This window comes from Miniopterus schreibersii, assembly GCF_964146895.1.
Source record: "Miniopterus schreibersii genome assembly, chromosome: 6".
Classification (NCBI taxonomy): Eukaryota; Metazoa; Chordata; class Mammalia; order Chiroptera; family Miniopteridae; genus Miniopterus; species Miniopterus schreibersii.
The window spans coordinates 15,444,413-15,462,762 of record NC_138107.1 but is presented as its reverse complement, the minus strand read 5'-3'; the positions used below and the strand labels follow the sequence as shown (position 1 = coordinate 15,462,762).

Sequence of the window (18,350 nt, the reverse complement as noted above, 5' to 3'; positions counted from 1 at the left end):
CAACATGCAGTTCTATCCACAGTTACTAGATAAACATTAGAAATCTAAGGCAAATACAGAAAAGGGTGAAATAATTGATACTTAGGAAAGAAAAGGCCTCCACAAGCATCCTAATAAGAGCCAGGGATCACACAAGAGTACGATTTGCAGGCGAACTGTCCCCATGGCATTAATACGAGGAGAAGAAACCACTTTATCACAAGGATGGTTCCATGTTAGGCATGATTTCTGTTGTTCTTTGGAGAATTGGGGCTTCTTTTATTAACTAATCTAGCCATTTTTTTAAGATGCCAAGAGGCGTTTTTACTTAGGTATGTTTACTTTCTCTTTGCACTAGTGAATCTATATGAAGGTTATTATGCCAGGGGAATGTAAAAGTCTACAGTAACAATGCTTCATTTTCCTTAAACAGCTTTGTTCAAGGGGTGGAGACATTCTGTGGTGTGATCAATTCACTTGGTCTCCTGATGTGTTTTCTCCACATGCTTTGGAAACCACTTTTTTTTTTTTTTTTTGAGAGGTGGTAGCCCTCAATGTTTTAATTTCAGCAACAGCTTGTTTTAGCTTTGTTATAATTAAGATACCCTAGTAGCATTGATACTTTAGGATATTTGATATTAATACAATGGAAAATATTTTTGGCCCTTGGTGTACAGCAGCGCTCTCAAACTACAAACAAAATTATGGCTAAATCAAAATTTTAAAAATGGATTTTAATGGATTCCAGGAGGTAGGAACATTAGGATAACTCATGTGACTTAAAAGCTAAGATCTCTGCCAACAGCACAATTTACAGTTTCCTAAGAGTGAATTTTTTTAGCTTCTTCAACCAGAGTCTTGTTAAACTCAGTTTCCTTTCTCCATGGCTCACTTTCATTAACTCCTGTTGTGTGTGATTATATGTTGGTTAGACACCAGAAGCCTGAGAGTAATAAGATCTGGGTTCTATTCTGAAAAACTAGCTCGAATTTGGCTTTCATGTGATGCAGGTAGAACTCCTGTGCAAAGAACTACTATGGCAACATTAATTTAACATAATTTTAATTGAAATGATCTGCTTCCGGTTGTATTTCCTTAGATGTAATAATTTATCTCTTAATTTTCTATTTTCTTGGTAATGTATTTGAAAGGGTTTTTCAACTATTGTATAAAGCAGCCTTCCTTTGTAACCAATTATGACAATTTTCCCTGGTACTCTCCCTTAGGTTCTACATTTTGCCCAGCCTTGAATTGAGCACTGATTTACACATTATGTTGAGCTTTTACATCCTAAATATATTGATTCTTTTGGAACTTTCAGTATTTGGCAAATATTGAAGTGTTGGGGAGATTAATGTGAACTACATGCAAAATCGAAGACATCTATGACACAACTACACACAATTACACACACAACTAATCAGAGGAGAGAACCAAAAAAGTTGCTATTTTGAACATTGTAAGCAAATAGGGGAAGGAAGGGGTTACATCAGAACACAGATATTAGCAGTTGAATCTCTATGAAGTGTGTTATCATATTGGACATCGTAGGAGTGGACATAAGCATGGTTAATCCAGTTTCCCCTAAGCAGCTGAAAAGAATGTTAATATAAATAGCAAGACTTCATAAATATAAAGAATAAAGCAACTGAAATCATTGTGTTAAACGACCCTGTGTTTTAAAGAACTACACCTGCCCGAATCAAATGCGAGAGAACAGGATGTATAGTTTAATAGTGGGGGTGCAAGACTTAAAAATAAGGAGGAACAGGCCAAAATTAAGGAAAAAATAAACATAGGATCATCCATGAAGAACCTTGAAGTAGAACAAAGTTTCAGTAATAAAAACGTGGGTATTTAAATGCCTGAGCTTGGTAAAAGGAGCACAGGGAGAGGCTTCCTCGCGGGCCGTCCCTTCCCGCCGCCCCTCCCGATCAGTGCGGGGCGGGCGGCGGTGCAGCGCGGGGCCGAGGGGTCCCGGTCCCGGGAGGGGTGGGGGGGTGTGGGGGGTGTGGGGGGGTGGGGGGTGAGGGGGGGTCCACGTGCGCCGCCAGCACCGGTCCCGTGGAGCAGCGCGTCTTTTCGCGTCGCCCCCTTTCCCTTCACCACTCTAAAGGCACCGGCCGGCTCCTTTCCAGGTTCATCCTAATTCCTGACCATAAATTTACACGGGCCAATCTCCGATCTGAGCTTGAAAACAAACTTCCAGTTACCGGTCACTGATTCACTGTCAGCTCCGTTCGTAAAGAATCCGGGCCCGGCCCCTGCTCCCCCTCCGGCCCCCAGCTCGGCCTCACGCCTCTCCCAGCAGCCCCCGCTACCGCCGCCCGCCCGGGGCTCCGCGGGCCGCGCTGCACGCCCGCGGGGAGAGCGGCCGCTCAGGCGCTCGGCGGCGCCCCGCCCCCAGCGAGCGTGGCGGAAGTGGCTGGGTCGCGAACGGCGAGCGCGCGCCACCCGGCCGAGCGCGCATGCGCCGGCGCCGGGCCGTCCGCGCTGGGCGAGTTTGTAGCGCTCTTGCCTCGGTCTCGCCAACCCACGCCCCACGGAAAGAGAGAGAGAGTCGGACTCACGCTATTTTGCACCCCCGCCCCGCGACCCCCGCTCCAGCCGAACCACTTTTTCCCTTTCTACACTCTTAGCCCCCCCTACCCCGCCCCTAGCCCAGCGTGTCCCGGGCCGCAGCAGCAGAAACCGCACCATCTCTACCCCCACATTCTCCACGCGGGACGCGCAGCCGTGCCTACAAGTGTTCTTAAAGCAGAGGTTGTTGGTGGCGTGGGGGGGCGGCAGGGGCGGGCGGGGGCGGGCGGGGGCGAGGCTGGGGACCGGGAGGGACCCCGCGTGGCGAGCCCGGCGTGTCCGGGCCTCGGCGCCAGCCCCGCCCTGGCCTGCGCCTGTGGGCGGCCGCCGGGGAGCCACCTTGGCCCTCGCCCTGGAGGGGTAAGGGGAGGACGGTCGGGGGAGGCGCTGGCCCGGCGAGGCGCCCGGGTGTTCCCGGGGGGTGTGGAGCTGGCTCTTGACTCCACCCCGCCGGCGAGTGGGCGTGGGGCGCGGGGAGCGGGGCTGGGCGGCGCGAGCGGGCTTTGCGGGGGCGTAAGCGGCACCCTCCGCGTGTCACCTGGGCAGCGTTTTGGGGGAAAGGATCCTTGGGGAAGGAAATGATTGCTTTAGGGGCGGGGTGGAAGAAGAGTTGGGTAGCGTTAGAAGTGCAGCATCCAGAAAAAGGAAAGGAGCGACACTCCTCTCTGTGGGGTGAGCCCACAGCTGTGATCCCAGGGGAATCCTGCCTCTGGCTGCGTGTTTGGTCAGGAAACTGGGGATGGTAATAGTTTAGCTCAGAATCGTGGGGATTATCGGAGATAATACACGTTAAACGCTTAGAACAGCGCCAGGCACTGGTCAATTACATGTTAATTGTAATTTGGTCTCCATGCTTTAAGCAATTCAGAAGGACTGTGACCTTGTTTTTTAGATTAAAAATCAAGACACTTGGTCTGACCAAGGAGAGTGGGTTTACAGGGACAGAGGACTGCCGTATACTCAGAGCCAGTGCACACGTGGGTCACTTAGCATGACTCCATGAGAGTCAGTCTTTGAACTATTTCGTTGGAAAGTGTGTATTTATGTGGATGGAAGGGACCTAGGGTCTTAATATACGTGAGGGGCAGAACTTTGTAAGTGGAATTAAATTAGCTATGCAAAGGTTTACTTGAAGACCAAATTGAAGATGGAACTTGGGGGATTTCTGGTGGATGTTACAGAGAGGCTGGATTTGACTGAATATGAGGAAGAGTTCCCTGACAGTACTTTGCAATAATAGAATGCACTTTATTGTGCTATTGCAAGTTTCTTGCCTCTGGAAATATTCAAGCAAAGATCTAGAGCAGCCTAGGTCTAGAGCATCACTGTCCAATAGAACTTTCTGTCATGATGGAAATATTCTGTGATAATCTGTGCTGTCCTAATATGGTATCCACTAGACACACGTGGCTTTTAAACACTGGAAATGTGGCTAGTGTGCAGAGGAACTTAATTTTTAATATAGATTAATTAAAATATAAATAGCCACATGTGGCTAGTGACTGCCTTATTGGACAGCATAAGGTCAAGAATCTAGACTTTGAGATCCCTTCCACTTCTTGATTTGGTTGAGTTTTAAGTCAGAGAAGCCAACTCTTGGAACATTTGTTGCCTTAGAGCAGTTATTTTCAACCGGTGTGCTTCGGCAGGCACACAGGTGTGCCGCAAGAATTTATAAAACGTGCAATACCTGACTAGTCAGAGCCACTGACCTCGTTTCCCTTAGATTGTCAAATAAAAATGTGACAACAGCTAACACAGCAATGGGCATCTGGTGTGAATGAGGCAGAATTATACTTTTTTTTTTTTTTTTTGTCAGGTTGGCAAAATATACAATGTATTTTTTGGTGTGCTGCAGAATTTTAGTAATTAGTTTATGTGTGCCATGAGATGAAAAAGGTTGAAAATCGCTGCCTTAGGAATCATAATTATATTCAAATAGTGTCTTTCATTAAAGTACTATAGTTCAAAGCATGGGTCTGTTAGTAGTTATTTACAGCTTGACAAATTAAAACAAAGCATTCTTTTGTCTCCTAGATTGTACAGCTAATGCCAGATTCATTTGGAGAGCCATAACAATACTAACTGGCGTTTCCTTTAATCATTATTGCCCTGTGTTGTGACCCATGGTTTCCTCTATCTTTTATCATTTTTGTTAGTTTTCAGTGAAAACTTTTCAACTCTTTCAGTCTTGAAGTTTTTTTATTTGAAAGATGATGTTTTTGTTTGTTTTTTTAAACTTTTGAGCATCTTAGAAGTAGTTTTGTGGTTATCAGGTTATCAGTATTCAAAACTTTTGAAGAGATAAGTCAGAAATTTGGTGATATTTCTCAAGGTTATTTTCTTTGAAATATGGAGATCTATCTTTTTCAAGCAAATGTTTATAAAGTTAAATTTGAAAATAAAACTTAAAGAAAACTTTATAGGTAGCATCCTTAACTCTGGTCTGATGTCTGTACAATAGTGACCTTGGTTTTAAGGCTGAAGATAATCGTAAGATCTGGAACAAAACTTAAAGCTCATGAATTAAGCATATACAGAGAATAAGCCATTACATACAAGTCAAAATGATTTCTGTAGGGTGACTTATACCCCACTTTTTCTGGGACAGTCATGTTTTAGAGCCTGTTTGTACCAACATAGTTATTAATAGAGCCCCTTTCACTATCAAAAATGCCCCAATTGGGAACCACATAATAATATGGTCACTATACTTCATGTTTGTTGAAATTTGTAATATGTAATTTTAGAAGAATTAACCAAATTGCAATCTTAGAAATGTACTTGCTTTTAAATAGTGACAAAGTTCTTGCTTATGAGCTTAAATAATAGATGAGATATCTGGAATAAGACCAGCAAGTGACCTGTCCGTTTAAGCCACTGGTAATTTAAAATTTTTGCTTTTCTCCTTATAATTGGATAGAAATCTTGGGCAGCTTGATTTTTGGTTCTCTTTAAAAAATGATCTTTTGGTGTGGGAGGCTGCAAAGAGGCCATATCAGTCAAATCAGAAGATTGAATATTCTTGTTGAAAATAACTCCTGTTTTATATTACGATGAGGTTGAATAGTGAAATCATTCAGAAATCTTATTATGTATTAGAATGTTAAAGAAAGATTTTGCATATAGTTCACTTAAATAGTAAGGAAAAATAATTCAGCCAAATGCATTTTTTGAATTTATACTATAGTGAATAAAATATTTTATTGAGAGACACACTTAGTTTGAGTCCTCACTTTTCTGATGGTCAAATGAAGTAACTCATGTGATATGTTGGGTGCAGTGAAGTATCACCTGCTCTAGTGTTGTTTTAGAACATTGATTTTTAGATAGAGAGAAAGGGAGAGAGAGAGAGAGGAACATCGATGTGAGAGCTCAACATTGATCAGCTGCCTCCATCACTCCTGTAAACCAGGATCAAGCCCGAAACCCCGGGTATGTGCCCTAGACTGGAATGGAACCAGCAACCTCCTGGTACATGGGACAACACCCAACCAACTGAGCCACACCAGCCAGGGCTCACCTGCTCTAGTCTTAAGGTTATTGAATAATGGATCTGGAAGAGGTATTAATGTTCTGAGGTGCATTGTGGATGGGTTCAAAGAGCACTTAAAACTAATTCCAAAAACCTAGGTTTACCCCTTTGCTATATCCTCTCTTTGTGATGTTAGTTGTTTACTTTTCCGAGCCTCAATTTCCTCATCAGTAAAATGGAATTAATACCTAACCTCATCCCACCTCCTCAAAGGGTAGTTGGAGGCCTCAGATGAGAATTATATAAAGTGTTGTCTTGTGTTACAACATTGATTTTGTTTCAACTTGTCTACCTAAACTACCTCCAGTAAAGTCTGACCCTAAATCTGCAAAAATTGTACATTTTAATTTATGAAACAGCATATAGAGTATAATAGGCACTGTTACCCAAAATTGTTTTCTTAAACAAGTAATACTTTAAGTCACAGTAATGGCACTTTATTGATCTAGTTACAATATATTTTCTATACAAAACAACTCCATCCTACTGCTAAGAGAGAACCAACATTTTCTCGGGCACTTGATGTGTTCCTTTCATTGTGCTAAATGCTGCATCTCATTTATTTATCCAAACATGTCATTCTCACTTACTAGGTGATACTGATGAGGCTCTTTCTGGAACTGATGTCAGGGTTTCTTTTTTTGCATTATTGCCTCTAATAACATCTAGCTGGTAGGTAGTGGATATTGAATATTAAATAAGGTAATGAATAGGTAAATTGCATGCTATCTGGCATATAGTATGTAGTTGAAAAAATGCTGCTTGTTGAATTCATAGGACAGTAAATTGAAAAAATATATGAGAATGCACTTTATAAATTGTAAAATATTATACAAATATAAATCATTTTAAAATCTTGAAGTGTACTTTTGCTATTTTCAATGCTATAGAGGTTTTATGACTGAATCCTATATATTTCACTTTTTTGTTTCTGAATCTTTAAAAGACTACTAATCATACCATTTTTTCTTTGAGAATATATATGTTTTAATGATAATACTTTGTGATATGTTTTCAAGAAGCTATGCTTTTGCTTGGATGATGATTCTTCATCTTCATCATCATCATCATCATCATCATCATCATCATCATCATGAACTGAAAGCTTTCCATATACCAGGCACTGTCCTAAGTGCTTTATAGACATTATACTTCATGTAACCTATGAGAGGAGTATTTTTAATTTCTACTTTAAAGATGAGGGAACTGAGGCAGGGAGGTGATGTGACTTGCCCAAGGTCACATGGTTAAGTGTTAGAGCCTGTATTTGAACTCCAGAGCCCAGCTCTTCACTGCTAACCTGAGTCGGCATAGGCAGGTATTTCACAACAAAGTTCACTATGACAAACACGTTGTGGAGGTCTTGTGAGTTAATTACGATCAACTTTTATTTGTATATTCCTTGTGGGATAGTAGAAAGAACTCTGGACCAGGAGTCAAGGGGACCTCAGTTTTAGTCCCAGCTGTATCACTAAATAGTGATGTGTCCTTGGGCAGTTCAAGAAACCCCTCTGGACTTCAGTTTCCTCACCTGAAAAATGAGGGATTTGGATGAAATTAGTGATTTTCAAACTGTAGTTCTGAACCTCAGATGTCTTTGGTCCCCCTCCCGCCAATTTGCATAGTTATGCTTTTGTCTGTTATAACCTTTTATCCATTTGCCCAAGATTTACTTTTAAGGAAAGAATTTCTGAACTTGCTTTTAAAGTCATCAGCCTCTAAGATAACTTAATGACAAGTCCACTGACTACTATGTGTACAACTTCTCAGTAATTTCACATTGTTTTAGTGTGCTAAAGGAGATAGGTATCTTTTAAAAATAAAGAAACTAAGGCACTAAAATGGGAAAAGCTTGGCGAAGTTTTGTTAAAATATGTATGTACATGAACTAAATATTTCAAGTTATCAGCTACCTGAATCAAAGCCTGTTTTTTGTTAGATTTGTGACCTTCACCCAGTATTTTTACTTTTAGCTTCCCTCATTGATAGGGGGGAAGTACTTGCCTGGCAGGGTGATTGTGAAAAAATGTGAGTTAATACAAGTGAAAAACCCTTTATAAACTCTGAAATGCTCATACGAATTCATCTATTTTTTACATGCCTACATGGGAATAAATCTCCCTTTTTTTTTTTTTTTGTCATGTGAGCTATGTTTTTTTATTGGGAATTTTTTATAATTTTATTTTTATTGTTGAGAGTATTACAGATGTTCCCCATTTTTCTCCCTTTGCCCCCCTCCACCTGGCTCCCACCCCATCTAATGAACTATGTTTCTAACCACATCAGATACTTTATTGAATTGTTTATATTTAATATAGACTTCTCATAAGGTTTAATATTTCTAAGATGTGAATCTGGATTGGAAGAGAATTTTGATGTTTAAGAGATCTCCCTTTTTGACATCCTTGTCAAATATACTTACCTTTTACTATTAGAAGTATAATTGATTCCAAAATTTTGCTGCATATCTGAAAAGTTAGCCATTAAGTCATTCAGTTATGTAACATTTTATGTAAAAACAGCAGTTTCAGTATTGGAAAAGTAAACTTGCCATTTGTCAGGGTTTGGTTGTTACGTATTTTAGGACGATCTGGTAGGCACAAATTGCAGTGTACTTTAAGAACTATTTTGCAAAGAATAAAAATTTTTTTAACTCAGTATTTTCATAAGAGAGTACTGGATGTGAAAGCACATGGAATAGAAACTTAAATTAATGTGAGACTAAAGAAGAAAAATATAATTCAACTTCTTGTGTCTCTGAGCAGTCTGTCACTGGGATCTTATGTCTATAGCTTAAAAAAAATTGCTCATATTGCCCTGCCGGGCACGGCTCAGCAGTTGAGCTTCGACCTAGGATCCAGGCGATCGGGGTTCCCTTCCTGGTCAGGGCACATGCCCAGGTTGCGGGCTTGATCAATGACTCTCTCATCATTGATGTTTCTATCTCTCTCTCTCCCTCTCCTTTCCTCTCTCTGAAATCAATTAAAGGTATATTTAAAAAAAAAATTTTTTTTTAAATTGCTCATATAGCCAACTAGTGTGTGTAAACACATGGCTTATATGTCTCCCTATTGGGAATTTTGTCGTTTACAGGGGTATTCTTTTCATTTCAGATCTATTTTTTGAGTGCCCATTATGTGGTAGCCATTGTCTTCTTTATAACACCCCTCTGAGGAAGGCAGAAATCGTTGACAGATGGAGAAACCGAACTTGAAAGATTAGTTGATCCTTATTACCAGGTTCTATATTGATTAATTATCCTTCTTAACAAAAACCCTATGACCATGACTTTTCTTTCTGTCTTTTTCTTTTTTTTTTTGCCTTATAACATCTGTTACCAAGCTTCTGCAGGATTTCATCTCCACTTGAATATCAAATAGTTGTCTCAAACTTAACAGGGCCCAAATTGAATTCCCTTTTTTCTCCTTTCCAACCTTCCTGATCTCAGTAAGCGGTCCCACCATTCAACCAGCTGCTCAGGTCCCAGACTTCAGAGTCATCCTTGACTGCTCTGCTCTTACACCCCATGTCTAATCCAACCTGCAAGTCAGCTCTGCCTTCAAAACATATTCCAGAAATCTGACCACTTCTCACCATCTTTATTTGTTTCACTAATTCAAGCCACTGTTATCGCTTGTCTATACAACTTCAATAACTTTCTAACTGGTCACCTTGCCTGTACCATTGCTTCATTTTAGTATATTCTCACAGCAGCTGGAGTTAACTTTTTAAAACCTAAAACATTTCAAGTCACTTTGGCTTTGTTCAGATCTTATGTTAAATGCCATCTTCTGGTTGAAATTAACTTGTTTAGTTTTCATAGCATTTGCCACTAACTCATGTTTATGTGCTTTTCTCCTGCCTTATATTGCATCTCTTTTTGTCTAGCTTAGTCTCTACTATATCCCCAGCTCTTACAACAGTGTTTGACCTGTAGTAGGTACCCAGTAAATAGTTATAAATGAATAAGCCTAAGCACAGGTGGTGCATTGGCTTTAAATGAGAGGGTGCCTTTATTGTAAGCAGGTGGAATCGAGAGAAGATGCACTAGCTTTAGTAGAGGAGAGTGGAGGGAGTTACTAAATAAAGACTTTTTATTTCTCTGTGAAGTAGGAGATATAGTCATCTGTCAGTAGTTGGAGAGATTATGGGACAGGTTTATTAATAAACTAAAATAATTAGTATGCACTAAAATATTTAGTGTTAAACCAAAATAATTAGTAAACTAAAACAATTAGATGTCAGAGAAAGGAGAATTCCTGATGGTTGTGTCATTGGGAAGACTTCTTGGTGATACTGAGTTTAGATCAGGCTTTCCTTTTGTTTCTTTTTATTATTTTTTTATTGTTGACAGTATTACAGATGTCCCTCATTCCCCCCCCCCCCCCCCCCAGGCCTTCCCCACAATTGGCTATGTGTATATGCATATAAGTTCTTTGGTTAATCCCTTTAGGTCAGGCTTTTCTAGACCACTAGGATTTGGATAGTGGAGAGGTAACAAGGTATTGCAAGCAGGAAGAACTGTAAAGGTTCAAAAGAACATGGAATGGTTCCAGAGATACTGAATGTTTGATTTAACTGCTATAGGAAAGGAAGAGGGAGACGTCCAGTGACAACTTTTGTCTTCCAGGCTAAGGGGAGCCTTTGCAGGCTTCTGAGTAGAGGACTAACAGATAATTAGGATGAGTACTCTGGAGGTAATATGCAGAATTAATTAGAAAGATGGGAGATGGGTTTAAAAGATAATACAGTAAAGGTATTGATTAAGGTGAAATTGGAAAGGAAGGGATTGATTTAGAATTGCTTTTTTATAAGAAAAAATGTCGGGACCAGAGTTCCTGGATATAGGCAGGGAAGGAACTGGGCAATCCAAAATACGTTGGAGTTTTTGACCTATGTGACTGGAGACTAGTGTTGCTCTTATAGAACTGCTGGACATGGAAGCAGGTGTGATGGGGAAAATATACCAGGAAATAGGATCATATTACAGAGAAGAGTTTTTCTGTCTCTGAATATGAAGTCTTTGGTAATTGTATCAAAATTGTGGTTCTCTACTTAACAGTATTCCTAATAACTTGTCATTTTGATCAGTAGATGTTCCTTATGAATATTTATAGCTTCTTACACATATTAATTAGAATCTGACTGATTTGGATTAGGAAGTACTTATTCCTATTCTGTTCGATTTAAAAAAAATATATATATTTTTTATTGATTTCAGGGAGAGGAAAGGAGAGGGAGAGAGAGATTGAGAAACATCAATGATGAGAGAGTTGTTGATGGGCTGCCTCCTGCACACCCCGTACTGGGGATCGAGCCCGAAACCCGGGCATGTGCCCTGACAGAATCGAACTATGACCTCCTGGTTCATGGGTCAATGCTCAACCACTGAGCCATGCCAGCCAGGCTGTTCTGTTAGATTTTAAGAAAAGTAATTGCTCAATGAATGGTAAGGCATAATATTTCCTTCGATCATACATAGCTGTTTATGGTGCTTTATAACTTTCAAAATACTGTCACTTCTGAGATATGGGTAGCTTGAATTTGCTATTCACTTATCTGTGTTGTTTTTTTTTTAAACTGCACTTAAATTTGCTTTATTTTCAGATTGTGGCAAATGTTAACTCTCCATACAATTATCCCGTAATAATTGACTGGGTCTGATGTTCCTCCTCTTCTCTCATAGTACCTTGTACGTTACTCTAAGCTCATTGCATTGGGTATTTCTGTTAACTTCAGTAGGCTATAAACTACTAAATGGAGGGGGTGGGCTGGTGTTTTTCTTTTCTTTGTGTTTTTTTTGCTATACCATTCAGTCACTGTTTTCATTTATCCACCACTTACTGAACATCAGCCATATCAGGCAGTATATTAGGTATTGAAATTACAGGTAAAACAGTGTCCCCATTTTTAAGCAGTGTAAGACATGCTACAATAGATGCATCTTATTTCAGAGTCTGAGCCTATTTTTTTATATGGTAGGTGAATATAGATGATTTTTCAGTTATGAAAAAAATTAAAAGCTGTTTCAGAAAAATTGCTATTATTTTTAATAAGTTATAAATTACATATGAACCATCTGTTCTTTGGATTATTCATGTTACTCCTCTTTCAGCAGATAATTGAATGGACACTTGAGTTTTATACCTTCCGAGTTCACTTGGAATGGGACATATATAAATATATTAGAATTACTACAGTGTTGTCCCAAACACTAGGTATAGAAGTTTAAAAATTTGTACATTTTAATTTATTTTTTGCATTCTCAGTGATCGTGTAGTCATTTGGTATTTTTTTTTTTTTTTAACAAAAAAGCTAAAATGCAGTGTATAATAATCTTGGCCTAACCATAATTGCTTCCTGCCTTTGGAGTCTATGAAAATGAAAATGTTCTGAGTATAACAGTTTTCTATTTATATTAGGTGAAATGTTCAGGTTATGAATGATTGGAATTGAGACTCACATGCCCAGAATCAGTACATAGGTCTGCTGAATTAGTTTTCCTCAGTAGTGATATAATAAAAATGGTAAAAAAAATTCCACTGTCTTTTAATAAATGGGTAGGCAGATGGATTTCACAATTCAGATTTTGATGATGTTTTGAGGGTGCTGTACCTAGTAATACATTTTTTCAACTCTTTGAGGTATTTTAAGCTAAAGATGTTTCATGGTATTTCTTCTTTGGTCATTGAGTCATCAAAAATATGTGCTATAAAATAGAAACCCAGTAACATGTCCATTACATTTTTGTTTAATTGATATTTGTAATTTAAAACTTTTACATAGTTAAAAAATATTTTTGTTGCAGTATTTTTTGAGGAAAGTTGTATATCTTAAATCTCATTATGTTAAATTAAAAGTTGTCAGTTTTTCTACTCTGGAATAGGATTTTATAGGTGTAACATAGTACTGGCTATTGGTTTAATGATCAGGTTTAAATATAAGTATTAATCAGAGATGAACTTATTCCTTGGGTTCACATTTAAACTCTGGCATGTTGAAATAATCTAGGTCTCCATCTGCACATCTGAATTCATTTTGTAAAATATGGCAAACAGCTGCATTTCAATTGAAAGCTAAAACAACTGTAGGACATTAACCCATTGAGAAGATTACAGTAGGTTTTCAGTTCCATGTTAACTGTATTTATTAGAGAAAATTGACTTGAGTGCTTCTGCTTTTAACCGACATTTTTTTAAAATGTCTGGGAGAAAGGAAATAAAGCTCTGGAATGATAGGACTTTGATGTGTAAAGAAGTTAATGTCGAAAGAAGTTAATTATCTAAATCATCAAACAAAATGGGTACGGGAAATAATTATTTTAAAGATTCTAATGAGCTATCAACTCATCATGTCAAGAAAAATCTTATTCACCTGTTTGATTTAAAAATTAAATAACTTGACTGTGAAAGGATGATCACGGTTATAATAATCTAGGATTGGACCTTTTACCTCTTACCAATAAATACTCTTGATGTGAAACGTTTGCAGTAGAAGGACAACTGAAGAAAGCTGTGGTTTTAATAGGAATTTACTTTCTAAAATGTCTCCTCTTTAGAGAGTGTTAAAGCAGGGTGACTAGATTTGCAAAATGAAAAGGGGGCAGATTGCCGCAACAGTGTCTCAGGACATTTGGCCACAGGAAATTCCCACAGAGTGGCATGTCTTCAAATCTGACATGAGTAAACTAAATCATAGCTGTTTTTGGAGCCTGGGGTTAACACAAAATCTTTGAGTTGAACATTTTCTCTAGGATATCATATCTCTCTGTCAGTCTCCTGTTGGGGCAATAAGGGAAACGTTTTCAAAGGTCCTTGAGGAAGCCAGCTTTTTTAGCACTTTGTCCTGATTCCGTAGGACTGTTCCTGGAAGTTCTTAGTTTTCTGTTTCCCCCCTAATCTTGGATTGATGATGTGATTTTTTTTTTTTAAAGCTGAGTTTCAAATTGTGATCCTTCTTTTTCTATATTATTTGTAGAAAATTACTCCAAAAGGCTTTGTGAAAAAAATAGGGCAAATTTAGGCTTAAAAAAAGTGATGGGCTTTCATAGCATTAGCTTCTTTATGTGTTTTAGAATTTTGGTTTTCAGGCTCAATTTGAGTGAAACTTTTTTCCTTCTCTTTCTCTGCTCTTGCATTCTCTTTCTGGTGGTTTTGGCCTGCCCTTAGAGTCCTTGGACTAGGCCAGGGCTTATATTGGCAGATAGCTGGTCCTGCCACAGGAGGGCATTTGAGAGATTTCCTATCTAGTCACCCAACTAATGTGCTCTTGTGGTAGATCTCTGTCCTATTGCCTTCTCAAAGCTTTATATGTGGCCTATCTAGGCAGTGGTTAGTAGAAGGATTTTTTTCCCAGCTGCCTTTCATAGGGCCCAGCTGGCCAACATTGCCCACAGGAGTGGTAGGATTAGAGGATGTATTAAGAGAGAAATTTGGCAGCAATGTGGAGAATGAACTGAGATGGAAGGAGAGAAGCTATAAATAGAGCTCATAGAAGGCCATAGGGTACAAAAAGAAGGGAAGGATGTAAGAACAAAAAGAAGAATTTGTTTGACTTCTAAGAACATAAAGTAGAATTTATTTGGCTTCCTATAGATTGTAGGGTGCTGGAGACAGGTTTTTGAGATACGGTGACCAGTACGAGTAGTGATGTCAGTAGTGAAAACAACTTATTTCATAAGAAAACTACTTAATATTTGTCAAGTTGCATTAAGGTCTTTCAGTGAAAATACTCAGGTTTCTTAAATACTGTGATTATGAAATAAGGGTAATCTAAATTTGTCATATAAAAGCTGTTAGCAAATCAAGAAAGGAATTCTTAAGATTTTTCTGTTTATAACAATAGCTAACATTGTGTGCTTAGAAATATTGTAAGCATATTAGTTTATTTAATCCTCACAACAATCCTAAGAAGGTGAAATTATCATTCCTATTTTACAGATGAGGAAACTGAGGCACAGAGAAGTTAAGTAATATGCCCAAAGTACTAGTAAAGTAGCTGCGCTGGGATTCAAACCTGGGCAGTCTGTCTGGACTCCTCCTAATTAGTTTACTCTACTTAAAGTTCTTAGCACTGTTTTGTTTTATCATTTGTTCTAAATTTAATTATTCTTTAGAATCTGAAAAGTATTTTTATTTTAAAGAAAGTTACAGTATTGCAAGGTTTATATGACCATGAATTAAAAGCTAACATTTATTGAGCACTTACTGTGTAATAATTGAGGTTTTGATCTACTTTCATTATTTTAATGTTTTTACTAATCCTTGTTTATGGAACTGAGACATGCATTAAATAAAATGGGATATATTAGTATTGGCATCTACTTTTCCCATTATGCATCAGCTTAATTTTACTGTGAAAACAGTCACAATTTAAAATTGATGAGTTATTTAACCATAAGATTATAAAGTATTACAGTGCTTACTTCTGATCTACTGATTGACTTTATATTATTTGTTTTAAGGCTTTGGTTCATACAGGGATTGGATTGTGCTGTGGTTTTCTAATTTTCTATTTTACAGTTATGCAACTCTTTCTTTAAATGAAATCTCACTTGGAACCCCAGTGTGTGTGTGTGTGTGTGTGTGTGTGTGTGTGTGTATAAATAAATAAATAAAAGTCAGAGCTGTTCTGGTGTTCTGGATGGAACTAACTAGGTGTATGCTTTGGGGCCACTGGGAGCTCCCTGAAATATTGCCAGTGAACCTTAGGGCTCCCTGGAACACATTTTGAAAACCACTGAGCTCTATTAAAATATTTTAATGTGTATTTTTCTTCCATTACTTATTACAAAATATGTACTGAAATGTTTTACCACTCAAGTCAGTAATTTTTGATATCATACATGACTAAGCAGTTTTTTCTTCCCTTACTATTTCATTTTAATAAAGAACATTAAGTATAAACATCATATTTATAGGCAAAATCAGAAATTTAAATTTTTCTATACTTTTTGAAGTAATTTATAATTGCTTTTGTTTTCCTTGCATTTATTTATAGTTAAATACATTTTGTGTTATTTCTCTTTCCTGTTTAGATGAATAATACTGCAGCCAGTCCAATGTCTGCTGCCACGTCAAGCAGTGGAAGAAGTACAGGGAAGTCTATAAGCTTTGCCTCAGAATTGCAGAGTATGATGTAAGTCTGTCTCTGCATCTTACTTATTACTGGGTTAAGTTTATTCATGTTGATAATAGACAATAGAAATAACATTTACAAAATTTAACTGGGAAATGTGTATTTAAGTAAAAATGAAATTGTCTGATATTTTAAATAGCCATATGCAGACAAAAGGAACAACATTAGTTAAAAAAGCTACAATGGTACTGTATTAGAAAAATTACTGGTTTATCTTTAAAAGAATAAACAATTTTATAAAACTTCTTCCTCTAATTATTAACCTGTTAGGAATTGTTTATTAATATTTTAGATTTAGAAAATTTTGATATAGATTATATTCTGGTATAGTTGAAATGTTTTCACAGAGTTTTCAATTATTCTCAAATATCACAATAATTCTGTTAGGTTAACATAATTTACTTTTTAGTTTTGATAATATTAGAAATCACTGTATTTCAGAACATTGAGAAAACACTTAGAACATTTGAAAAACACACTTATTCAGTTTTTGAGAAGCTGCACAGTCATTAAGATTTCTTTCCTAAGGCTCTTTTCAGCTTGATTTCTGGCTTCTTGCATTGAGTGAGACTGCATATCTTGATTTAATGGGAGATAGCATATTTATTAGGAATGTCTGCTGGCACATATTAGTTTTTATTATTGCTTCAGAAGACAGTTATCTGCATAAGGGGACAACACATTAGAGCTCTTCTTTTCCTATGGATGCACTATTCCTGACATATCTGGCAATTTTAAAAGAATGTTTCTTTTGAAGGTTTAAGTGTCTTCCTCCTGTAGGTGTGTATTGATAGCCTTTACAGTGGATTGACTCCGCTGTGTGATGTTTATTGTTCTAAGAAAAAATGTGTTTGAGCATATATCTAGTATTTGCTTGGTGAACATACTTGAAACAACATTGAAAACATTTAGGTCAGGGGCTCTCAAAGTTTTTGGTCTCAGGCTCCCATTACACTCTTTGTTATTGAAGACCTTGAATAGTGTCTGTTTATGTGGGTTGTATCTATTAATATTTATTGGCTAGAGTTTAAAACTGAGAAAAATTATTTAATTCATTTGAAAAAATAAACCTATTATCTGTTAACATAAATAATATATGCCCTATAAAATAATTATATTCTAAAACCAAAAAGTGGAAACACATTTTGTTAGATGAGATGAGAATAAAATAAATGTACTAACTTAGGAGTTGTATGAGGTGAGCCTGTGGTTTTTATTTTTTTTTAATTTATTGATTTCAGACAGAGGACGGGAAAGAGAGGGAGAGAGAACCATCGATTTGTTGTTCCACTTATTTATGCATTCATTGGTTGATTCTTGTATGTGCCCTGACCAGAGGTCACGCTTATCAGGACAGTGCTCTAGCCAACTGAGCTACCCAGTGAGGGCCCTGTGTTTTAAATTATGGAAAATTTTAAGGGTTTATGCTTGTATACACTTTTAGTATATACAGTTTATTTAAGTTTTTTCATTATAGTTTAGTAGCTTTATGTTAAGACTCTTTTATGTTGTATTATGTTAATTATGTTTAAAAACATTAAATATGTTTTAGTAGATTTATAGTAAAGTGGGGAAATTCATTTTCCTGTACAGCCAGTTCACCGATTTACTTTGTATTTTAAAATGTATTATATATGATATATGTTATAGAGAACAGTATAATGAACCCCATGCATCCATCGTCTGGCTTTAACAATAACTGTTTTGCCAGTCTTACGAGCCTTTTTCCTTACTCTCCACTTTTCTTTAATGCAATATTTTAAAGCAACTCCCAGACATCATATTTTAAATTTGGTGATATTTATTAAAACAATATATTTGTTGGCAGATAAAAATATGCTCTACAGCACTGGTCAGCAAACTATGGACATGGACCCATAGACTGGCTGCCTGTTTTTGAAAATAAGGTTTTATTCATTTATCTATTACCTATCTGCTTTTATGCTACTTGGCAGAGTTGAGTATTTGTGACAGAGACCACATGGCCTGTAAAGCTGAAAGTATTTACTATATGCCCTTCATAGAAAAAGTTTGATGACCCTTGATCTATAGAAACAGCTCTCTATAAAAGGAAAGCTATATTCCCTTTTGTCATTTATACTTAGGAGAGGCTCTGCTT

The 18,350-nt window shown here is 37.5% G+C and overlaps 2 protein-coding genes across 13 annotated transcripts in view; one reads left to right on the top strand and one right to left on the bottom strand.

Annotated features, from left to right (window-relative positions):
• RUNX2 (RUNX family transcription factor 2) overlaps positions 1 to 18,350 on the bottom strand; it is a 306,549-nt gene that overhangs the window by 256,282 nt on the left and 31,917 nt on the right. The gene's annotated exons all lie outside the window — the stretch shown is intronic.
• SUPT3H (SPT3 homolog, SAGA and STAGA complex component) overlaps positions 2,446 to 18,350 on the top strand; it is a gene marked incomplete at its 3' end in the record, with an annotated part of 418,020 nt that continues 402,115 nt past the window's right edge. For 4 of the 6 annotated variants that reach the window (XR_013999022.1, XR_013999023.1, XM_081140295.1 and 1 more), the window contains exons 1-2: positions 2,446 to 2,742; positions 16,131 to 16,231. Coding sequence is in view for 4 of the 6 variants with exons in the window: in XM_081140295.1 (XP_080996421.1) it covers positions 16,131 to 16,231 (101 nt within the window). Of the gene's footprint in view, positions 2,746 to 11,701; positions 11,787 to 16,130; positions 16,232 to 18,350 lie in introns of all 6 variants that reach the window. The other 2 variants (XM_081140294.1, XM_081140293.1) reach the window with 2 other exon arrangements.